At 47.8% G+C, this 25,419-nt stretch overlaps 1 protein-coding gene across 1 annotated transcript in view; it reads right to left on the bottom strand.

The window, feature by feature from the left end:
* The window catches only part of MYO16 (myosin XVI), a 514,229-nt gene that overhangs the window by 374,532 nt on the left and 114,278 nt on the right, over nt 1-25,419 (bottom strand). Inside the window, exons 4-5 of the mRNA XM_062195254.1 lie at nt 13,580-13,688; nt 5,068-5,192 (exon numbers count right to left, since the gene is read on the bottom strand). Of these exons, the coding sequence (XP_062051238.1) occupies nt 5,068-5,192; nt 13,580-13,688 (234 nt within the window). The remainder of the gene's footprint in view (nt 1-5,067; nt 5,193-13,579; nt 13,689-25,419) is intronic.

Here is a 25,419-nt window from a genome sequence, read left to right on the forward strand (position 1 = left end):
CCTGCAGAGGAAGAACACAGGGGGAGGGGTGGAGCCACTGTCGCTCCTGTGGGCTGGTGCAGGTGTGAGCTCCCCGCTTTAGGGTCCACCAGGGAAGTTGCATGCCCTGGGCAGCCGTGTGGAGAGACCAGGAGAAAGCCAATGGTCACAGACGGCTGTTGGTCTGATCTGGTGTGCAGGCTGGGGAGCTGGGGATACGCTGAGACCCAGGTGCACCACGGCTTCACAGGGCAAAGGCTCTGGAGGTTTTCCTAGGGAGACACTGTGCTGTTTCTGCTCCTATTTCAGGGGTTGCAGGAAGCGGCAAGCGCAGCTCAGAATCTGGAGCTGCCCGAGCTCCTGCGAGCCGAGCAGGTGTCAAGGGCCTTTCGGAAGAGCTGCACCCACCCAGGCCTGGTGCAGGCTGAGTTGCCCGTGATGGGGGTGGATGGGTGGCAGCTGAAGAGCTGGCTAATCCTCACAAGAAGAGCCCACTTCTCCCCAGAGGGCACGGTCCCCTCTCAAGTAAGGCCACGCACAAGCCTCCTCGCCCTCACTGTGTCCACTCAGGCCCACTCCCCTCCTTCAGCCTCAGAGGGGCCGGGTAAGGGAGGGGGCAGAGGAGATGTGGCAGGAGGCAGAGAGTGAACCGCCTCCACTCTCCTTTCTATGGGCTCCCAACCACGTCCAGCACCGAGCAGGGAGATTCCACACTTGACAGAAATCAGGATCCTAACACCCGGGCCCGAGTCTGGATGGCATTCAGGGGTTTTGGGATCCCATGTAGAATGCTGCTACTTTGATATTTTTCTGACCCTTTGCTGCAATTTAGCAAATTCCTCAATGGTGACCATAGGCAGCTGTGTCATGGTCTTAGCATCAAAAGAAATCACATTATTTTCATATCATATTACTGTTGCAGCACAGGTCTCAAAATATCACTCAAAAGACCAACACTGTCTTGAAACCACGGCAATTACGACATCTGTGGCTCAGAACAGGAATGAGGAATTGTGGGACACCATTAGGGGCCACAAATTTAATTTCAATGTTAACGATCACTAGGCCTCAGCATCATTGGCTTTCTTTGTAATCCTAGGAGCCATTTTTTAAAATTACATTCACAACATCATTCTGATGAGGGACCACGGACTGCACCAGATGGCAGAGGGAGTGACACGCAACAAGGTTGCTACCCCTCACTTAAACTGGGATTTTTCATTGTTACTCACATATCAGACCAGACATTCTAATCTCTAAATTGAGGTTGTGCTTTGTCACATAAAATGACCGTAAAAGCTCAATTCCCTAAAAATGAGTAGAAAATGAATGGCACCTGCTGGCCAGAAGAATGGGATGAACCAGCACTATGAAAGCACAAAGGGAAATAAAAATAAAATGGATATTTACATCCCCCCCATCCTTTCCTAACAAACTGAGTAAACAAGTCTAGAATAATAGAGAAAATCCTGTGATACAACAGTAAAGAAACGGAACTTTCAAAATGTTTATGTTAGCTATTACACTAATATTTTCATAGTGTTTACACACTCAAACTCAGGGACTGATTGCCATATGTTCTATAACACGACATTTTAAAAATTGTATCCTTTCTTAGCTCCTCTAATAATGACTCTGTCCTTTGTTCTAGACCCTGTCTAGCGCACTTGGGCCTCATTCCTTTGTAATCATAACCTCTACTCTACCACCAATGGCTCTACTCCCAACATGTGTGTACTGATGGTCCTCTTCCCCACTTAATGCTGTATAATTGTTCAGACCTGGTAAATGCCACTCTTAGGATCATTGGTTACTATCCTCACTCTGTCTTTTATGACCTTGTCTAAATATGATCAGAGTCGGCAAACTTGGAAGGCTTCCATAGCCTTGGCAACTCATGACGACAGCCTAGGGTGGTTACTGGTGCCATAAACTAGAGTGTCAATTTGTTGGGTCAACAACAGGAGCCACTGTGCACTTGCTCCTCATGTGGGATCTCTGTCCTTAATGTGCTGTACATTTTGATTTAATGCTATAACTAGTAATCAAACAGTATGTTTCACTTTGTGTTTCTATGTGGGTGCAAACTGTTGAAATCTTTATACTAAATTGATCTTCTGTATATAAAGAGAATTGAAAATGAATCTTGATGCAAATGGAAAGGGAGAGGGAGCGGGAGTGGGGAGGGTTGCGGGTGGGAGGGAAGTTATGGGAGGGGGAAGCCATTGTAATCCATAAGCTGTACACTGGAAATTTATATTCATTAAATAAAAGTTTAAAAAAAAATTGTATCCTCATTGAGGTTTGGTTTGAGAAGAATATTAGTGTACACTAAAGGATCTTCTAAACACTAGCTGTGGTATATTTGGCGACTTTATTGCACTTCTAATAGAGGAGAAGGCAACATGAAAACAACTTTCCAGAAGTTCTCTCCTTGGAGCCTTTTCTTGGTAGTTTTATCTTTTGCAACAAACAATTTAACAATGGGAAATTCTGTCTAATTGTGAAATACAACCGATGTTCCAACCAAGAATACAGAAATTGATCTATGAACAACAATCGCTGCTTATCTCCAACAACAGACAGGAAAACACAACACACTGTGCACCTTGCAGAAAAGTAAACACTGGCCGACGGCAGCCACGAACATAAACACGCTCACCGATTCCGACACAGGAATCAAACTAACCTGCCACTCGCTAAGTGCTGTGATCCTCAACTCTCTGACACAGCCTGTTCGCCGTGACTGTCTTGGTTAAAGCTCAGACATGGCCATCAGTCCCCACAGAACGATATCGTTTGCAACATTTACGCTTTACGTTCAATAAAAAGTCACAAGGATGTCAAAATTAGATGGTTGAAAGCGATAGCAATTTACTCTCTGTATTGATTCTTTCAATAGCTTCTCTACTGAAGAGTGCATGTTTATTTAGCTGTGACCAAAGCACATATGCTGTGTTCCTTTAGCCCTGACTAAAATCACACATCAAGTGACGATATCTGCTGACACAAAGGAGGTGGCTCTACTCTGTTTCTCTGATGTGCTGGTCTTTATTATTGCATGCGATGATTCTGCTGAACAGCTCCCTTCAGTCGGACTCGGGACCCTCCCAGGCCACGGAAACCACCTTCCAGGAGAAAACAAGCAACCTCCAAGTCAGTAAATCCAGCAGCCACTCCCAGGCTCCACTGACTTCACCTCCTTCTTCCTCTCTCTCGGCTCCGAGGCCAGAGGATTCTCTGGGACCACCTCCTGCCCCAGTCTTATTTGCTCCTTGTCTTTCCAGCCTGGATCTGCCCCTTCTCCCTCATCTCCTGGCTTATTCCTTAAATCCCCCTTCCCTCAGTATCAGTCTGGCTATGTGTCCAGGATCAAGGCTCTCAATATCCTATGGATGCTATTGCTCCCCAAATCTTTCTCCAGTCTAGATGGCTCCTGAATTCTAGACTCCAATATCCAACTGCAAACTCAACAGCCCATTAAGATGGCCGAGAGGCCCTTCCAACATTGCATTTCCAAGATGAATCTGATCCCTGCTCCAAGCTCAATGTGCCATGAGCTTTCTCTGGCTCACTGGATGGCAGCCCCACCACACTGCTCGTTTAAGCAGGGAGTACGAACCCCCACTGGATCTCTTAAACACAGCCTCAAGTTAGCAATTCTCCTGCACCTAAGTCTCTAGCCCCTCTGTGCAGGCCACGTGACCAAACACCTGGGTTGTTGGAAAAGCTCCTCTCTGAGCTCTCAGCTACTCCCCAACCATGAGCCTTCACAGCTGCTCCTTAACAGAGTGGCTGCACAAGGAGGAAGCCCTTCATGATGGGAGTAGGACCGCGCGCTCCTCTCTCGGGGACTCTCCAGTACAGCAGCGGCACACGCGGAGGGCACTGGAGCTCTCTCCTTGGCATGTGCCATGACTGACACACATGACAGAACCGCTCCGTTATGGTATCCATCACCCACCTTCCTCATGAATGTGACTCCACATGAGGATCGCTGTGGCTTTGCTCACTATGCTGCTGACTGCACGTGGGAGACAGTATTTCCTCAGTAAATTGGACCACATGCCACTTAATATTGTTATTTTTCAACACACCTTAATTATTTAGACTTATATTTTTAATTTACAAATATGTCTTAGGAGACTATATTTATAAAATTTTATAGTATTTCAAAATCCATAAAAGTTTTAAATTGCTTTCTTTTAAATTTTGTCTTCCAAAATCAACATCTAGAAAGAGAATTCCACCTAGAGGTTTCATGGTACTAACCTGGACTTAAATGGTCTACAATGTGTCCGATCTCCTGGAAACATTCCTGATGACGTAGCTCTAATCCATTTGGTTAGGTCACTTTCTTCATCACCTGTCCTCAACCTCACACCGTGTTTTTGCCATTGGAGAAACTGAACCACTGATCCCAACCATTTCTATAAAACCCACATTTCAGAATTCCATACCTCCTTTTGCTCTTCCATTTGACCAATCATCACCCTGCCCCAAATCTTAAGACATTTCTTAACTAATTTTAACCTGGGCATACCCAGTCCAGGTAAATGTTATATGTCAACAGGACAAAATGTTCTTATTTTGATAATTAAACATTAGATTATATTAAAAATTAGTAAAAAAATAAATTAATCTAATTTTAATTAAATGCAACAATACTTGAGAGTAACAGGATAGTTACAAGAGTTTTCTTCAATTTACAAATTAACTCACCAGAGCAACCTATACTTTGTTCTGCTTAAGACTAAAATGAAAGACTTTCCCTGTAAGTTGTATCCTGAAAATCATATTGACCAAATAAAGCATAAAAAGCATTTTAAATTTGTTGGAAAAACACACATGGAAGAAACCATATCAACATATAAACACGGGTTGTCTTACAGGACTGGCAAAAGTATTACACATTTTCTTCTTTGCGTATGTACATGCTGTCCAAAATTTCTGCAGTGAATATCCATTACATTGGTGATAAGAAAAAAAGGAAGCATTACTTACATGTGAATTATACCCAATTCCACGCTTTAGAAACCAAAGTAACTTCTCTGCTGGTCAAGGTCTGCGTCAACTGCGCTAACTTACCAGGGTTACTCCCTCCTCGTTCTGCTCGTTGACGTTGCCTCCCGACGACAAGAAGTGCTGGACGTCTGTGAACATGCTCAGCGGCCTCTGCAGCTTCATCTGGCGCAGTGAGGTCAGGTCCACCCCTGGGGGAACAAAGGGCATTGAGACCAAACACAGAGAAGCCCCGGCACTACCGGTCAGGGCCAGAGCCCTGCTTCCCGGGATAATCTTTCCATGTTCCTCTCTGAAGCCCCTTCCACTTTGACTCTCATTCTCAGCATGAATAATTCCCCATTCAGACATCCTAATTGGATTATAGTCTCTGAGGGAAGAAAGACTTATGTCTTGTTATACCCTCGGATGTGATATGATGCCTTAGACCAGGTAGGTGCTCAGTGAATACCCATTTTAGCACATGTCATCGACATACACTACTCAAAGTCTAAGTACATTGAGTTGAAGATACAGTTTCTGTTCCTGGACCAAACAGGTGATCCTAAAAGCAGCGTGGCATACCAGAACAGAAATGTGACTTTAATGATAAGCTGGTGGTATCTGAATAAGGTCTGTAGGTTACCAATATTGACTGTACTATATTTCATCTAGTATCAAGCATGGTACTCATGTTAACTTCAGTTTTGATGAGTGTGCCATGCCTTTGTGAGTGTTAGAATACAGTGGAGTTCTGTGAATGTATTTGAGAACTCTCTATATTAACTTTGAGGCTTTCCTGTACATCTAAAGTGATTTCAAATGTGATGCACATTGTGGTCATGGTTTGAGATGCCCACATTCCCTATCAGAGTTCTGGTCCGTGTCCCTGCTACTCTGCTTCCCACCCAACTTCCTCTACCATACCTGAGAAGGCAGTGGAGATGGCCCAAGTACATGGGTTCTGGCTACCCACATGGAAGACCCAGGCTCCTGAATTCAGCCAGGCCCACTCCTGGCTATTGTGGGCATATGGGAAATGAACCAGATGATAGAAGGTACCTACCTATCTCTCTCTCTCTCACTCTGTTATTCTGCCTTTCAAGTAAACCAATCTTTTAAAAATTTAAAAACAATTTTAAGTATTATTTAATAATTATTTAAAAATAATTTTTAAAAGGATGCACCCACTGAGTATTTTGTTAGTGAAGGCAAATGACACTGAGTGAAGAACTCAGTCTTTCTCAACTGAGGTGGGTGATTGACTCATGAAAGACCCGGGTCTACTTACATTTATATGCAACATTTATTTAAATGTGAACTCTCTGTAGTAGCTGGCATCCTTCTAATGATGAACACCCTATTTCTAGCATTGTTGGTTCAGGGACAAAATAGATATGTGTAAGGGGGAAATAATTCCCCTTCTTCCCAGAGAAAGTGATGATGATATAATGAGGGTGATGGTGATGACAGTGGTGGGGACGGGGATGGTGGTAATGATGGTGGGGGTGACAACAATGGCTGATGCTTTCTCCCTCTTAGCAAGTGCTTTTTTATGAACCAGCAGCCATTATTCTGAGCACTTCCCACATCTTATCTGACTGAGTCCTGGTTGCCAACACTGACAAAGCCTGGCACAGTGGACCAGAGCGGAAACCCAGAAGCGATGGTCTCAGATGTGCCTAGTCTGTGGTTGACTTCGGCACAGTTTTCAACCTGCCTGGGCTTCAGCCACTCAGATAACGACACAGATCCCAAGGAACGGAGCTGCCTCTGTGACACAGACCAGGAAGCCTGCTGCCCTCCTGCTGTCATCTTTTCCCTTGGGCACTGTCCACGTGCCCCACCACACAGCACATCCTCTGGGTCACTCTGGAGCCAACCTGCCTGGGCTTAGGATTGTGCCTGTTAATGATGACCTGCGCCCATGTGGGCAGGTGCCTCTGTTTCTTTACTGGCCAAATGGCGCAATTCTTCCCTCATTTTCTATGAAGATGAGTTAAGGCATAAACACAAATGAAATCCTATTGGGTTCACAGTAAGCATTCAGTAAAGGAGAGCTGTGATTTTTCATCAGCCTTCCGGCACATGGATTACATGCGATGCACACAGGTGTTTTTTTTTTTTTTTTTTTTTTTGCCGTTGGTTCACCCTCCAATGGCCGCCGCGGTAGGCGCGCTGCGACCTGCGCATCGCGCTGATCCGATGGCAGGAGCCAGGTGCTTCTCCTGGTCTCCCATGGGGTGCAGGGCCCAAGCACTTGGGCCATCCTCCACTGCACTCCCTGGCCACGCAGAGAGCTGGCCTGGAAGAGGGGCAACCGGGACAGGATCGGTGCCCCGACCGGGACTAGAACCCGGTGTGCCGGCGCCACAAGGCGGAGGATTAGCCTAGTGAGCCGCGGCGCCGGCCTACAGGTGTGGTTTTCTTTGCGATGAAGAACCAAGGAGCAACCAAGCAAGAAATGCAATATGCAAATAATGCGGTTTCTTCAAATACTCTGCTCAAAAGCCTGAAATAGGAACACGGGGACCCCTCCCCGCTTCTGAATCACCCTGGAAGAACTCCCTGTGGGGCACTTGAGGTCTGTTATGGAGAAGGCAAACTGCCATGCCATTGATGCTTTGACGATAACGGGGTTTGACCTGAGATTTAATTCTGAGGACTATGACGTCTCAGGTGTCGGCACTGACTTCTGCATGTGGAAGCAGCGGAAGAACGTGATGGTGCCCTACCCTATGGTCACATTATTTTGTCAAATTTTATAACGTTGTAGCATTTACGGAAGGTGAATGTTTCCTTTAGAGGATTCGTTAGGCATGCAATTAAAGTTGAGTGATAAAAACTGAACAGGGCCCAATGACAGAAACAAAGATGCCAACCCAGATACGCCCTCCTCCACTGCACTCTGGCTGACAGCGCACTGTACCACAGGAACAAAACACTTCTGGTTCCCATTGTGGAGACTCCGGGGGAGGTGAGGACATTGTACCTATGACTCTGAAACCCAACTTCAAACCAAATACTACACCAATTAAAATGCGATGTGACTTTGAGATCTGTGTCACATTTTCCACGAAAGAAGCACAACTCTCTTTTTGATGACACAATTCAACAGAAATCCTTTCTCTTCATTATCAGACAAACTTAACCCCTCCTGGATAGAACTAACCAAGACAATTATAAGCCATATGAAGTCTATTTTGTAGAGGATAATGGACCAATCTCACATTCTAAAAAGCATTTAATTATTATACTATCATCTGAAAATAAATTTAACATAAGCTTAGATTTATTATTTTGATGAGAAGTGGCTCCTCTTGATTTAAAAGTAAAGAAACAAAGTGATCTACCCGACATTCACAAATCATCACATGGTCTCCTCCTGTCACTGCCTGATCACGTTTGAGAATATCCATATATGTGTAGGCAAAGCTGAAATGACTTTAACCCCTCAAGTCAGCCTGAACTCTCCCGCCGTCCCGATCCATCCCTCGTAGCTAAGAAGTCTGAGCTCTGTGCTGTACTCTGTCCAGGGCTTCTCCGCACTCTGTCACGGAGGACGTACGACTGCGCTGGGTGCACATTTGGAAATGTCTCTCCTCCCTGGCCTGGGTTCAGGAGGCCGTCACCGCACGTCTCCTGCACTGCTCTCTGAGCACCACACCACGCCAGGATTGCAGCCACCACGGCTTCTACAGGATGGCACGGCTCTTCACCTAAGGCTTGGAGTGACTCACTTCTCTGAGGCCTCCTGCGCGCTCTTGGGGAAAATCCCTTCCTTCCACCTTGTTGTGTTTTAATGGCCGTGAGCGCTTTGGTTTCACTCACTATGATAGGTCACTGCATCATCACTTGGAGATACATAAAATATTTCTGGACCTCAAAACAGGAAGAAAGCTAAACGGGCTCATGCAATTTGCTGTTATACGATTCTCACACGCGATTCTCTGAGCTCGCAGAATCGCGGCTAACCCTAATTTTTATCTCCAGAGTAAGTGTCCTGGAAGATCCAAGGAAGCAAAAGAATTGAGAAGGCAAATAAGGGGAGGGGCTCCCAGCAAAGAGGAATCAACGTGTTTGAGCCCAAAGGCCCCTGTGACCCTGCATTCTCCCTCGGGCCTGATACGGTCCACAGCCGGGGACTGCACCGGGCACCCTGGGACCCACTTGCATCCTATCAGTGTGTGATGGTGAAAAGGCTGGTGCAGGAAAGCACCGTGAAGAACCAGGAAGCCGAGGAAAGACCTTTGGGGGACTGTTCGGTCTGGGGGTTCCCTGGCGAGGGAACGGGGAAGGCCAGGACTGGGCCCCCCAGACATGAGCACTGGCAGAGACAACTGCAGTACCCAGAGTAGAAAGACCAGGGTTTAATGGAGGCAGAGACGGCACAATCCATGAGGGAGGTGGACTCGTTTCCAAGAAGTCAGGGAAGCAGAATCTTAAGATTTGACGAGAATCAGATGTAACAGATGGGTGGTGGTGGTGGGGGGTGATGCTCACATATCTGGATTCCTGACTGTAATTGTGAAATACGGAAGGTGGATAGAGCCTGACAGGGCAGTAATAAGTTCCACATTGGACAGGCTATTTCATGTTATTTGACATCCAAGTCAAGAGACTGAGTAAATTTGCACATGCAGGACTGAAGAACTTAACCCATAATTCAGGGGGCAGAGCTGTGGCTTAGCAGGTTAAACTGCTGCCTGCAGCATTGGCATCCCATATGGGCGCTGGTTCAAGTCCCAGTTGCTCTACTTCTGATCCAGCTCCCTTGCCTGTTAGTGCACCTGACAGAGGCAGCAGAGGATGGCCTGAGTGCTTGGGCCCTGCACCCACATGGGAGATTCAGAAGAAGCTCCTCTGGTTCCAGGCTTCAGTCTGGCCCAGCTCCGGCCATTGTGGCCATTTGGGGAGTGAACCAACGAATGGAAGACCTCTCTTTCTCTCTCCCTCTGCATAACTCTAGCTTTCAAATAAAAATAAATCAATCTTTTTTAAAAAAAATATAATTATGGGCCGGCACTGTGGCACTACCCCTTGTAGTGCTGGCATCTCATATGAGTGCTGGTTCTAGTCCCGGCTGCTCCTCTTCCTATCCAACTCTCTGCCATGGCCTGGGAAATCAGTACAAGATGGCCCAAGTCCTTGGGCCCCTGCACCCACATTGGAGACCTGGAGGAAGCTCCTGGCTTCAGATCAGCATAGCTCCAGCCACTGTGGCCAATTGGGGAGTGAACCTGCAGATGGAAGACCTCTCTCTCTCTCTGCTTCTCCTTCTCTCTGTGTGTATCTCTGACTTTCAAGTAAATAAATATAAATAAATCTTTTTAAAAAATATAATTCAGCTACAGGAGTGTTCTTGGGAACAGGCCCAGAGTCAAAATACAAGGGTGAGATGACCAGCAAGAGTGAGTGGAGACAAATTTCTCAACAACAAAGCCCGGGAATGGCCCACCCTTAGGGCTGTGAAAACACAAGCTGAGCAGTGGAAGAAAACTTAGGTCAGTAGGAGCTGGGGAGAGGGCAGATGGACTCTGGGGAGATCATCGCAAGACAGAGTTTTCCCGAGAATGGCAGGGAGATGAGGTATTGGAGGGAACAGGAAACAGATTGCTGGAGGGAACACCACGGACCACAATGCCGAGAGCTGCGGGAGCCGTGGGCTGGTGGGCTCAGGAGCTGAAGGTGGTGGCTAAGTAACAGGAGACAGGAACTCGGCAGAGTTACTTATCTTTTGCAGGGAGGGGCAGAGCCAAGCAGTGCCTTTGCGTTTTCCAGGGACGTGCATGCAGGTGTCTGCACCCTAGACCACGCTGAGCGCTCCCCTCAGCCCCTTCTTCCTGCTGCTCCTTTCGGAACCGATGGCTTTCCCCGCATGCCAGCCGGCTGGCCTCACCCAGGGCATCTCGAATCCGTCAAACTTCCATGAGCCTGGTTGTCTCATTTACGGCCAGCGGTGAGCCAGGGTTAATTGCTGTGCCGGGGGTACAGTGTGCGTTGGTGGTGACAGTATAATAGGACCAGCAATTTTCCACATAATCAGCCTGTTCGCGAGGTCGCCTGCCTCCTCCTGCCACCTGCGATGCGCAGCACCCAAGTACCAAGGGCCACCAGGCAGAGTCTCCTCTCGGAATCTCGGGAACGTGTGAGGACATCATCAGCGCCCTCTGTCACAGCAGAGTCACCAACCACAGCCCAGAGCATAAATGGAATCGGACAGTGCTCCCTGGGGATGGGCCGGTGATGCAGACAGGCGGGCGGGAGACTGTGAGGGAGGGAGGGAGGGAGGGCAGATGGACACGGAGGCAGAGCCCAGGCAACAGCAGGCACGCACAGAAAATGGAATTAAAAATTTAAGAGGTATAAATTGAGTTTGTTCCAGCAAACTTGGGTTTTGCAAACCGATTGTGACAGCCACCGCTACGACCGATTTTCTCCTCACCTTCCAGAATCGGTACTTTCTGAAATGAAAACATTCCATTTTTTTTTTCCTTTTACATAGGAAATATATAGTAGGCAAACGCCGAAACTTCCTATCGAACGAATGCTCAAGTGAACTGGAAAACACACAGTGATGGTAACGCTTTTGCACACAGAAATTATTTTCTCTTCCTTTTTTGATTGCACACCAGGAGTTGTGTTTTATCTTTAAGCCACTTCGCTGAGCTATGCTTGACCTCCAGAGTTACTGTACGCAAGCTGATGAATTTGAAGATGTGCACGGATCTGTGAGTCGGTCAGCACTGTCAATGCCATACACAGAGCTGTCACCTCTCCATTTCTTCTTATGGTTGACATCCATCATCAGAATTGCACAGTCAGAGATGCTCTGAAGTCTGAAACTTTTGGAGTGCACACACGATGCTTAACAAGTTTTGGGGCCAGAGCTGTGGCACAGTGGACTAAGCCTCTGCCTGTAGCACTGGCATCCCATATGGCGCTGGTGCTCCTCTTCTGATCCAGCTCCTTGCTCGTGGCCTGGGAAAGCAGCAGAGAATGGACCAAGTGCTTGGGCCCCTGCACCCATGTGGGAGACTCAGAGGAAGCTCCTGGCTCTCAGCTTCGGATTTGTCCAGCTCTGGCTGTTGTGGCCATTTGGGGAGTGCACCAGTGGATGGAAGACCTTTCTCTCTGTCCCTCGCTCTCTCTGTCTGTAACGCTCTCTCAAATAAATAAATAAATACATCTTTAGGTTTCGCAGCATTTTCCAGTGTCAGAATTTTGGATTTTGGATGCTGAATGAGTAGAGTCTGTGCAGACATTCCAAGTTCAAACGGCTCTGGGACCTGAAGCAGCATGGTCCGCAGCCTCTGGATAAGGGACGTGGGAACACTTCACGTAGGATCTACCAGTCCCAGACGATTCTGAAGCAGGCAACACCACAGCAGCCGGTCCTGTGGGCACTGTCACAGCCAAGTTCCCCGTGCAAATTCCGAATGCGTGTCACACAGGGAGTTTTACAAAGGCCCAAAGCACTGCCTTTGCCACAGTGAAATCTGCTTTGTTTCACACTTCATTTCCTGTGGAAGCAATGGACTCATCTCCATCAACTCACAGCTGATAGGATCTGGAAAAAGCCAGGGAGTCTGGAGGGGTGAGGGGCTGGGGTCTGCCCTGACTCGGCGACCTTCGGCACAGAGGGCTCCACACCCGTCCTCCCCCCCCACCCCCGACAGAAATCACCAGGCCTCTTTGCTTCCAGAACGCACGGGCTGCTTTCTTCAAGTATCAAGCTGTGGAGTACTAACTGATTATTCCAAGTCATTCCCAGATGCCAGCGAGATGGAGGAGGCAGGGGGCATGGGGACAAGGAGGCCGATGGGAGAGCGTCTCCGGGAAGAGGAGAAGGGGGGGAGTCTAGATACTGTGTGGCTCCCTCCAGGGGTCAACCTTGAGGGGACTCTACTTCCTGTGTTGGTATTTATACCTAAACAGCAGAAAAAGAACACACACAACTCTGTATTTGCATGTTGTATTGGGCTCACCTCCTGTTTTCTCACGGCTGTACTTACTCACAAAATTATATGCTGGGTTGGTTTAATTAAACGCTGTCAGTGAATACTCTTTGGGCTCAGTCTCATCTTTGCAAGCCGGCCTCACCACCGGGGGCTGTCTCCTGATGACACGTGGGCATCCAAGTGTCACCCGAGGGACTTCCTGTATGCCGTGCACACTGAAGCCCTCCCTCTCCAGTTCTCACAAAGACCACCTGCTCCTGGGAGAATACACTTGATTTGACCTTGCTCTCATTAGCTTAAAATTCAATTGTGCTGGTTCACGTCCCTTCCCCTCCCAGGGGAGAACAGAATATAATTAGAAACCCAGTCCTACTAATTATGGACTTCAGATGCCTGCTACGCGTTCCTTCATTGTTGGCCTCCGGGTTTCTGCTGTCTTGCAAAAAAACCGCCTTGACCAGACTGGCAGTGCAGTGCAGAGAGAACGGTGAAATGCTGAACAGAAAAATACCTTATTTTACACCATCTAAGGAAACGACACCAATCAGAAGTCATGCAAGCATTGCCCACATGAAGGAACGCACGCTTATAATCCGACAGTTTCTTTCTTTCTATAGCTTTACAAAGTGGCAGCCTACCGTTCTCGTCCAGATAGGTCAGTAAGATAGAGCTGGATTCTGTCCCTTCTACGGCGTAATCTAATGGGATATTTCCGTTGACATCCTGGAGAAGGACATTGGCTCCAGCCTACGTAAAAAAAGGAAAAAAATAGCATCATCTATACAGTTAGATAGAAAAGCAAGTTAGACGATTTACTCTACTATTAGGAAATATCCAGAATTAATTCATGTCAGACACAACCTTGAAGCATCATGGAGGACACTAGAATTATTTTTAAGACAAAGATATTCAAAGACTTGCAGGGGCTCCTATGTTCTCCAAATGTTCACTACTCTTGCTACACCTTGCCACCAGCTACTTCCTCTCCCACCCTGGGTTGCTAAACCCAGAGTCATCAATCAATGGCGACTACACCATACTCTGTGTCGGCTGGCTCCATATGCTGTCTGGTTTCGTAGGAGAGGAGAGGGAGGTGGCCTCTCCGTTCTTTGGTTCCTACCTGAGCTCTTCAGCTGGAACACAATTAATACGAGGCTAGTTAACCAGAGGAAAGCATAAAGGTTTCATTAAATTTACACGCACATGGGTATCGTCACCGGAAAGTCTGAGGAAGGTACCAAAGCATGACGCTCTTATGCTCCGTAGACAAGCAATGGTGATTGACAGGAGAAATGGATCTCTGGACTAGGGCAGAGCATTCCCGGGGTGTCACTGAGAGACGGGAGGAGGGGAGCAGGGGCCTGTACTGGTAAGGGGCATTCCACGAGGCTGTCTGTTCAGATCCATTGCAGCCTCGGTCTGCAGCCTCTGGTGGTCAAGGCTCTACTGTGGCCTCGCTGTAAGGACATCCATCCCCACAGACTCTCCATCTCTTGCCGCAGGCTGGAACCCACAGCCAAATGGCCCCACCTGACGTGCCACTTCCTCAAGTGACTTCAGCCTGAAACAATCAATGAGGCAGTTGGCATCTGTTGAGGTGGCCCGGCTTTGTCTCCTTTGTTTCTAAGACCAGGGTTGTGTCCACGGCCTTCAGGGAGTCTGAAGGGTGGGTCCCTCTGTGAACAAGCGCAGCTTCGAACGAGCTTGCCCCACTTACACCAAGAATCGTCTGGGAACTATTTTCACACTACAGTGCTTTCACAAACCCCATGCTAATGGCTGCAGATTAGTTTTCCTCTTCCTAGAAAATGTTCTCTAACTAAAAGCATACCCTGTCTGGTCTGAGTGCACAACCTATAAAAGAAGTGGACTGACTACATCAAACAGGATTATTCCACCTTTTCGCCTCGAAGCGTCCCCATCAGCACAGAACTCTGAGTGCACTGAGTCATCCAGCCAGGATGCGCCTCAGCTTAACCTCCATGGGGCAATGCAGGGGGTGAAGCCACCACTTGTGACACTGGCATCTAATTCTGGAGAGCCCGTTTGAGTCCCAGCCGCTTCATGTCCATTCTGGCTCCTTTTTTTTTTTTTTTTTTTTGACAGGCAGAGTGGACAGTGAGAGAGAGGTCTTCCTTTTTGATGTTGGTTCACCCTCCAATGGCCGCTGCAGCAGGCCCGCTGCGGCCGGCGCACCGCACTGATCCATAGCCAGGAGCCAGGTGCTTCTCCTGGTCTCCCATGTGGGTGCAGGGCCCAAGCACTTGGGCCATCCTCCACTGCACTCCCGGGCCACAGCAGAGAGCTGGACTGGAAGAGGGGCAACCGGGACAGAATCCGGTGCCCCGACCGGGACTAGAACCTGGTGTGTCGGTGCCGTAGGCAGATGATTAGCCTAGTGAGCCACAGCGCCGGCCCATTCTGGCTCCCTTCTAATGCACCTGTGAAAGCAGTAGAAGATGGACCAGTGGTTGGGTCCCTGTCTCCATGTGGGAGGCCCAGATGGAGTTCCAGGCTCCTGGCTCTAGCCCTGTCCAGCCTTAGCCTTTGCAGTCATTTGCGGAGTGAACCTGAAGTCGAAACTTCTGTCCCCCATGCTAGCTCTGTCACTCTGCCTTTGAGATAAATAAATAAATCTTTAAAAAACTGAACTGCTTCTTTCATTCTTAAAAACAGATCACACGAATTGTCACTATGCCTCACATCCCTTAATGAGTGCCACTAAGTTTTTCCAACACAGCTAATATCTTTCCCCGAAGGCATGATGTGAACACACCCATCCTCTAAGGTTTTCCATATGCCTCCCAATAGCATGTGAATAAATGCAGGGTACATGGACGTTTTCCACTATTTCCTCCAGGCAATAGGACTCTGTGTGACAATGATAACATAGTTCTTTTTATTTATTTATTTATTTGGAAGTCAGAACTATAGATCTTCCATCCACTGGCTCACTCCCCACATGGCCAAAACAGCCAGGGCAGGGCCAGGCCAAGACAAGGTGCGAGGAACTTCCTCCAGGTCCCTCATGTGAGGGCAGGGGTCTAAACACTTGGGCTATCCTCAGCTGCTTTTCCCAGGCCATCAGCAGGGAGCTGGATTGGAAGTGGAGCAGCCAGGACATAAACTGGTGCCCATTTGGAATGTTGGCATTGCTATGCCACAATGCCAGTGCCAATAACATAGTTCTTATGCTGTCAAAATTCATAACTTCATATGAAAGTGTGACTCACATTTCTATATAAATATTTAGGACTTTTGTCTTCTGTCATTCTGCATATAAATAAACATTCTTCCTATAACTTCTCAAGTTGGGCTTCCTTCTAAAGAACTCCAAATATATTGCAAAAACAAATAAAGAAGAAGATTAAAGTGGTAAAATATTCTGTATCTTAAAATTGTCTCCCAAGGTAAGCTGTATTGCTTACCTCAATTTTCTATAACCATGTAAAGGGATTCCTTTATTTGAACAGAGTGAGAAAGCTGTCACTTATACTAAATTTTCATTTTCCTAGGAAAGCATGCCATTTTTAAAGATTTATTTATTCATTTGAAAGTCAGAGTTACGGGGAGAGACAGAGAGCGAGACCTTTCATCCACTGGTTCATTCCACAGATGGTGGCAATGGCCAGGGCTGGGACAGGCCAAAACCAAGAGGCAGGAGCCTCTTCTAGCTCCCACGTGAGTGCAGGGGCCCAAATACTCAGGCCATCTTCTGCTGCTTTCCCAGGTCATCAGCAGGGAGCTGGATTGGAAGTAAAACAGCTGGGACTCAAACTAACACCCACAGGGGATGTTGGCATCCCAGGCAGCAGCTTTAGCTGCGACACCACCACAGCCCCAAAAGCATTTTCCAGCCCAATCTTAAGGTCCTGAAGATGTCAAGTTCTCTTCTTGGTACATTCACCTTAATTTTTGTTATTCATAGTTTGAGAAATATTACTTTAGGCACATTCTCTTTTCTCAGGTCAGGATTTTTGTTTTTTATTTATATATAAATAAGTGAATTCCATGTATTTCATATACACAGAGTAGGAGCACAGTGACACTCCCCCCCACCCTCCCTCCCACCCACGCTTCTACCTTCTCTCCTTCCTTTCTTGTTCTTCTTTGAATTTTTACAATGACATACTTTCAGTTCATTTTATAACCACAAGATTAACTCTCAACTAAGCAAAAAATTCAACAAATAGCAAGAAAAGAAAAGCAAAAACAAAACACTGTTCTTAGGCACATTCTTAAATAGACTTTGGTGGCTTTTCTTTATTCTCCAAACGCCAAGATTAAGATTTTGTACTCGGGCCGGTGCCGTGGCTCACTTGGTTAATCCTCTGCCTGCGGCGCCAGCATCCCATATGGGCGCCGGTTCTAGTCCCGGTTGCTCCTCTTCCAGTCCAGCTCTCTGCTGTGGCCCAGGAGGGCAGTGGAGGATGACCCAGGTGCTTAAGCCCTGCACCTGCATGGGAGACCAGGAAGAAGTTCCTGACTCCTGGCTTCTGATTGGCATAGCGCAGCTGTAGCGGCCATTTGGGGAGTGAACCAATGGAAGGAAGACCTTTCTCTCTGTCTCTCTCTCACTGTCTATAACTCTACCTGTCAAAAAAAATAGAAAAAAAATTTTGCACTCCTTCCCAAATATGTATTGTTAACAAGTCAAATAGCATGAGACAAAACTTCAGAGTGTCATTCCTGATTTCAATATTGTCGTAGCTACTCCAGCCTTTGCTATCCTAATCAGTGGGAATGAATCAAGTTCTTTCTTATTTCCAAATCCATAAATATTTGAAGTAGAAACCATATACGCAAGGATCAGCACTGGAGCGTAGCAGGTAAAGCCACTGCCTGCAATGCTGGCATCCTATTGGTGCCGGTCCATGTCCCTGCTGCTCTACTTGCAATCCAGCTCCTTGCTAAGGGCCTGGGAAAAGCAGCAGAAGATGGCCCAAGTATTTGGGTACCTGTCACACACCTGGGAAGCCAGGCTGAAGCTCCTGGTTATGGCCTGGTTTAAGCCCTGCCCATTGTGGCCACTTGGGGAGTAAGCAAGAGGATGGAAGATCTCACTCTATCTCTATCTCTATTTCTGTCTCTGTATGTGTGTGTGTGTGTGTGTGTCTCCCTCTCTCTGTGTAATTCTGACTTTCAAATAAATAAATAAATCTTAAAAGATAAGAAAACCATATATGCCAAGTGCCTGGGCAGACGATTAAGTACTATCAATCACAATGGAAACAAACAGGAAAATAACTTGGGGCTGAGCGGGCGGTGCGCTAGGAGACAGTATCTCCTATACATCGAGAAGTACTGGTGCTCTTTTCAAAGGCAGCCTCACCCTGAAACACGGTGATGGAAAGCTTAGCTGGGCTCCTTCACTGATCACCGCGTTGTGTGTGCCGCTGGACCACCAGGTGTTGTTCTCGGGACAGAAGCCAGTCCTCCTGAGAGCTGGCAGCTGCCACAGCCACTGACCGTGCCGTGTTCCTCCTCATCCTCCTAGAACCTCCCACAGCGCACGCACATATTAGGTACGAGAGCATACTCAGAAAACAATCGAAAAATAAGGAGCCAACATGATTAAAAACAGAGACAAAGAATGTCCATTTTCAAATTTTATGACCTTTGTTTTCAAGAGTTTATAGGTAACGCTACTGTAGAATTATATTCCCTGCCTTCACTTTTTCCAGATGAATGACATTTGTGACTTTCTGTTGAACTGCAGAGAGCAATGTAAGATTTATTTGTTTATTTGAGAGCAGAGTTACAGACAGAGAGCAGAAAAGACAGAGAGGTCTGGTTCACTCCCCAAACAGCTGCAACAATGGCTGACGCAGGACCCACACCTTCTTCCACTGCTTTCCCAGGCCTTGGCCGAGAGCTGGATTGGAAGCGGAGCAGCCAGGACTTGAATCGGCGTCCATATGGGATGCCGGCGCCAGAGGCAGAGGTTTAACTGACTGTGTCACAGTGCTGGCCCCGGGCAAAGCAGTTTCTAACACAGTACATCACACTCAGGAAGATGATGGATAGTTTTCTCTATTTAATCCAACAAGGTGAGCTGTTCTTCATACTCTGCCTCTGTTGGGAGGCGGAGCCCTGGAAACATGAGAGAAGTGATTTCAGGTTTCTATGCTGTGCCAGTCATCAAGTACCAACCCACCCAGGCCACGCCCCCTCTGCTCTGGTGCCCGGCTCCTGCCTTTGCTCCTTTCCCAGCTGGGACAGGACTGGTTCTTGCCAGTAGAGGGCGCTAAAGGCACACTGCGAGGGCGGGGTGGGGTGGGGGGGACTGTGGTCTTGGGGTTCCAAGGCTTGGCTTTGGGGTCCAGGAGGCTCTGTGGTGCTTGACCCTCAGTGAGTCTCCCCAGCACCCCACCAGGACATTGTTGCACACCAGCCAATGTCCTACTCAAGTTTTGCTGGTGACCACTTCCTGCTCGCCAGCCCTGGCCGGAGGCACCTTCCTGAAACTTGCCTCAGCCACACCCTCTGCAATGAGGTCAAGCCCCAGCTTCAGCAGAGGGGGCGTTTCTGAGAATGTCCCCTCCCTGGGTCCCCTCCTTCACCCCTGCACCTGCCATCCCTGGATCATACTCCAAGGTTGGCTCCTTCTTAGTCATCAGCAATGATTCATGTTTGGTTTTCATCGTTCAAACTGTTGCTGAGAATTCTGGCTCCTGGCTACATCCTAACCAGACTCTGTTCAAAAAATGGAGTGGTCCCCAACCGTGGCCTCTCCCAGGTGGGGTTTGGGATTGGGGCAGCTGTTGTCTGGGCCAAGATCCGTGCAGGCGAGGCAGGCGTTAGCTATCCATAGCACATGGGGTGCACCACGTGAGCCACCACCTGTGGCAGATTGTGCTTAAGTGCCAACAGGAGCAAGTGTTGTGGGAGTCCAAGGGGCTGCAGTACCGGCCCTGGCGGCAGCAACGGTGACCACAGGTCTGTGGTGTCGCACAGAGTCCCCTGTGGGCAGTGACAGCTCTGAGGCAAAGGAACAGAAACAAAGTCCTTTCACTGTCAGCTCAAGTCGCAGGTGGAGAACCAGACACGGTGCACCTGAGACCGTGTGCATTCAGACTGAGAGCCCGTACGGCTGAGAGTCAAATATGAGGGGTAGGCGTACTGAATGCCATTACAAAATGTCAGTAGGATTCCTCATCTGTCGGAGTTTTGATCTGCAAGTCCTCATGGGCTGTGATGAGATGGGATTCTGACACTTGGAATGCAGGGTCTCGCTAGAGTCAATGAAACAGACAATAGCAAAGCTTCAGGTCCCCAAAAGCCTCCCCCTCTCTGCCTGAGAAGAAGCCCCTTGGGTCCCCTAAAAGCCCTGGTTGACTTCACGTGGGACGAAGGCTTTGACGGGCGATGTTTATTTTCTTCCACATCCCCCACACCAGCCTCTGTTTCCTCTACACTCAAACCTTTGGAGAAATGTCACTGTCCTTCACAGGGGAGTAAACACCACGTTCCATCACATCGGAGAGTTACGAGACTTCTGCACACACACACACACGCACATCTGGAGGACACATGTATGCATGAATTCTTGGCCAAATGACTGCGCAGTAGGAATTCACCGACACGGGTGCACTTAGTGGAGATTGTAGATGCGACACGTTAGCTCCTGCAGCTGGCGACGGCTCAGGCTGCCTCCTTGTTGGCTCACCAAAACTTGGATACAACGGTAGCCTGTCTCTAATGAGACTGTGATGCCACAAATTCTCTGGCTTCACTGAGAGGATGAAGCTAAGTGTTCTGGGAGACAGGGCTGCTGGAGTGAGTGGACCACCTGGGCACGGGGCAGGGGTGGGCAGCAGGGCCGGGATGTCTCCCCGGGCTGCTGGGGCGCTGCTCCCTGTGGGAAAGGGGACCCAGCATGTGCAAGCCAGCCAGCCAGTTCTGCCGACGCCCAGCAGGAAGCTTCCTTGTTGCCAGAACCAGCCTTCGGCATATGGGTGAAGCCCCACCATCCAGCAGGTGCCAGGCACACCCTCTCCCTGAGGGCCTAACCCTCAATCCTTGGAGGCTCCTCCAGGGTTTCGCCCTTTCTGGGTTGGCACCCCCACTTCTGGGAGGCCAGCTGCTCCCCACATCTTCGGCTCTCCCACTTGTGCTCCTCCACAAGTTACTAGTTCCTCACGCTGAACGTCCCTGTTCCAAGTGTCTCACTCTTCCGAATCGCCCTCATGGCCTTCCTTGCTGTCCCCCTTAGAGAGAGAGTGTGGCATGGTGGCTAACGTTCAGGCTCCAGGGTCCCACATGTGTGATACAACCTGGGTCCTATCACTAGTTACCTTTAAGGTCCGGGCAAACTCCCTAAGGTTCTCATGTCTTGGTTTCCTATCACGTAAAAACAGGGCACAACAATCCTATACACCACCTGGAAAAGGTGCCTGCACGCCCCCCTCTGGTGCTGAGAACACACAATCTCTCTCAGCCACGTGGCCCTGAGGATGTGTCTGTGCCAGGGCCCCTCGCAGGGACAGCAGGGCACCTGAGGACGCCTGAGTGGCAGCCGCAGGTTCCTGCCTACTCACCTGTCGGCCCCAGGAACCCGGATAAGTTACTTAGTGTCCGTGTCACTACTGGAGACAACAGGTCTGTTGTGAAGAGGAAAAGAAACGAAGAGAAAACACAATTCTAGTGAAGTACTAATAGTAGGTAACAGGTGCAAGAAGAGCTCTCCGTGTTTGGATCACAGGACACAGTACAGCCAGCAAAACGGCTCCCATATCCTAGGGAGCGTTTACAGCTTCCTGGAGGGTATCCTCACCAGGAGTGCCTAGTCCACGGTTCAGTGGCTGCTACAAGGAAGCGTACATGGAGACAAACTCCCTTGAAAGTAATAACTCTCCACTAAGGATTACAGGAATCGATATATAAGATGGTTGTGCCAAAGCTGAAGAACACGCAGCTATTAATTAAATATTTAACTCTACAGAGAGTCGAGGGCCTGAAGACAAAAGGTCTATGGATGAATAGTTCCAACAGTGGGCCCCTGGCAATCCTGGAGTAGGCAGGTGTCCCTAGTACCTGACCCTGCGAAATCCACGCCTCGGTTTCCTTCTGTCTCTTTTCTGGATGCCGGAGACTTCCTAATTCATTCTCTGTGTGGAGCTCTCTCTCTCTGGTCCCTGGCTCTTCCCACGTCCCATTGTGAAAGATCCGAGTTCCCTTAGGGAGGCTGCCAGTGCGGTTTCACAAAACAGTGTAAAGTATTTGCATTTGGGAAGAAGGTCTTGACACAAAAGGGCAACCTCCAGGCTGAGAGGAACACTCAGCACAATAGAGCGAAAAATTCCGGCAAGCAGAGCTTTTGCTGCTTCTCAAGCTACAACAGACTGAGCCAGAAATCTCCTGTGGGCAAAGCCTGCACCCCAGAGATTCAGGGGTGCCCCAGACCCATTTTTGCACTGGAACATTCAGACCTTTAGAAGGCCTGAGAGCCAACGGGCTCTGATGCATGAAGACAGCCTGGCTGCCTTGACTGACACCTCTCTCTCTCTCTCTCTCTCTCTCTCTCACACACACACACACACATTTTCCCCTTTGTATGGATTAATTACATCTCAAAATTCGTTATTTTTACCGCACATTAAGATGAATATTAACATCACTGGTAAGATTCACATCTGGTTTTTATTATCATCTGACTAACTCAGAAGCAAACGTGCAGCTTTAAAAGATAATGGGTCCCTTTGGAACTAAAGAGCTGAAGAGTTGCAAAGCAAGAAGTCTCCTCTAAAGGTCAGGAGAAGCCCTCACATTGCCAGAAAGATTTAATTTCTGGCAGAGTAAAGGGGAAATACACACGGGATTTGGAGTCAGTAGCATGTTTATGCTCTTATATTATTTCTTACTTTAGAAAATACTTTGAACATCTTGGCACAGGAAATCAATTTACCCAACTTTGTGAAGTAAAAGAAACAATTCAATAAAAAATCACTCTTCATATTACACATTTATGAAACTTTATATGTGTGTTCTAAAATAATTTATTTTTTCTCTTCTAAGATATGAAGTTAATATATGTTTGAAATTTGAGAGGCGGAAAAACAGAGAAAGATTAGAGGTAGATGTAGAGAGTTAGAAAGGTGTAGGGGAGTGTAGGTGGAGAGAGAGAGAGAGAGAGAGAGAGAGAGAGAGAGAGAGACAAGAGCGCAGAGACACAGAGAGCTCTAATCTGCTGGTTCACTCTCCAGATGCCCACCAACTTTTGGGGCGGGGCTGGGCCAAAGCTGGGATCTGAGGCTTCAGCACAGGTCTCCCATGTGGGTGGCAGGGGTCCGAGAATTTGAGGCCTCACTGTCGCATCCCAGGGTGTGCATCAGCAGTCAAATGGAGTCAGAAGCCAGAGCCAGATATCGAAGCCAAGTGCGCTTATGTGGGACACAGCGTCTCCATCAACATTTTAACTACCAAGCAACTTGCTGTTCTAAGGCACCTGTTTAAAATGCCCTTTTACATCCTGCACTGCATTCCTCAGAAATAAGAGGTCAGTATATAAAAATGAGAGAAAAACACTGCTGAACCGACAAGTGCACTAATTGTCTCCTTGGACACACGGCTTGATACCTGCTGTGCAGAACGAGGAATCAACACTGAACTCTGATGTTAATTTTCTCCTGTGTTGACGTGTCCATTTGGTTGTATGCAGGGTTTTTCTTTTCTTCTTTTTTTTCAGGAACTGGGAAACTAAAGGATTGAGAATTTCAGGCTGTTTCAAAATATAAAGCCAAGTGCATCCCGGCCTGAAAGTTATGATACAGTAGTAACAGCCCTAGCAATCGGCATATTTCCTAAGCCTTTAATATTTTAAAATAACAATATTTTACAAATATGGATTGGGAACTGGGGGAGTGAAAAGGATGTCGAGAGTGACAGCAGGTGAAAGCAGGATTCAAGAGAACCAAGTGATATTTGGTGCCCTCTAATAGACGATGCCCTGTGGGAATGCATGTGTGTGTACACACGTGTGCATATGTATGTATCTATGTGTGTGTGCATGTGTGTGAAATGTCTTCTGAATTTCCATCCCTACACCTAATCACCAGATATCAAATTTCTTAAACTGACCATAATCAGTAGCCTTCATCTCACTCAAAAAAGAATTTCCAAATTAAGACTACTTAATGTATAGTTCAACAAAAACATTTTTGTTTGTGCAGTGCAGACGTAAGGCAGCTCTTCCCATCCGGCTTCTGTAAGAAGATCAATCAATCAATAATATCACGGCTGATTTTCAACAGGGGAATGAAAGCAGCCAATGTTATATAAACACAATCACCAGCAGCCCTCAGATAACTTCTGCCGTTAAGGACTGCACAGTTCCTACCAGGAGACCTAAGCACACTTTCTCTCTATTGAAACTGAAGGCTGATCAACTTCCAAGCTGCCCTAAGCCCACGTTCCTGGAGTTGTATCTGGGTCTCCGTTGCATCATTCCCCCTAGATAGGGACTGTAGGTACTGTTTCAGATGGCACCCAGGGGCTGCTCTCGTGGAGCAACGCTTTAAGCTACCCTTTGCAACATCTGTATCCCATGCCAGTTCCAGTCCTGGCTACCCTGCTTCTGACCCAGTTCCCTGTTAATACGCTTGGGAATGCAGTAGATGATGGGCCAAGTTTTTGGGCCTCTGCCATCCATGGGGAGACCCAGAGTTCTAGGCTCCTGGACTCATCCTGTCTCAGGCAGGCTGCTGCAGCCATTTGGAGAGTGAACCAGAGGACAGAAGATCAATCTCTCTCATACTCTCTGTCATGTTGCCTTTCAAGTAAATAAATAAATGTTGGAAAAAACAAAAACGAAACCAGGGGCTTGCATTGTGGCTTAGCAACTAAAGCTGCCGCCAGCAACATCAGCAGTCCATATGGGTGCTGGTTTGAGCCCTGGCTGCTCCAGTTCTGATCCAGCTCCTTGCTAATGGCCTAAGAAAAGCAGTGGAAGATGGCCCAAGTGTTTGGACCCCTGACGCCCATGCAAGACACCTGGATGAAGCTCCTGGCTCCTGACTTTAGCCTGGCCCAGTCCTGGCCATTGCAGCCAATTGGAGAGTGAACCAACAGATGGAAGATCTCTCCCTGTTTTTCCCTCTCTCTCTCTGTAACTCTGATTTTCAAATAAATAAATACATATTTAGAAAAAATAGTTAAATGAAGACAGATGGCATTTGAACCAATGGGTACACATGTCCTACAAATAAACATTCATTCATTTATGTTATGAGTAATTTAATCTCAATGTATACTTGTAAACTGTTTTACTTGTTAATAATTCTCTTATTAATACTGAGATGTAAATGAGAACATCAAATGGCATTTTTAAAAGAGACTTATTTATTTATTTGACAGGAAGAGGAAGAGGAATGGAGGAAGGGAGGGAGACAGAGAGACAGGGAGAGATCTTCTATCTGCTGGTTCACTTCCCAAAATGCTACACTGGCCAGTGCTGGGCCAGGCCGAAGCCAGGCACCTG

This window comes from Lepus europaeus, chromosome 6, assembly GCF_033115175.1.
Source record: "Lepus europaeus isolate LE1 chromosome 6, mLepTim1.pri, whole genome shotgun sequence".
NCBI classification, from domain to species: domain Eukaryota; kingdom Metazoa; phylum Chordata; class Mammalia; order Lagomorpha; family Leporidae; genus Lepus; species Lepus europaeus.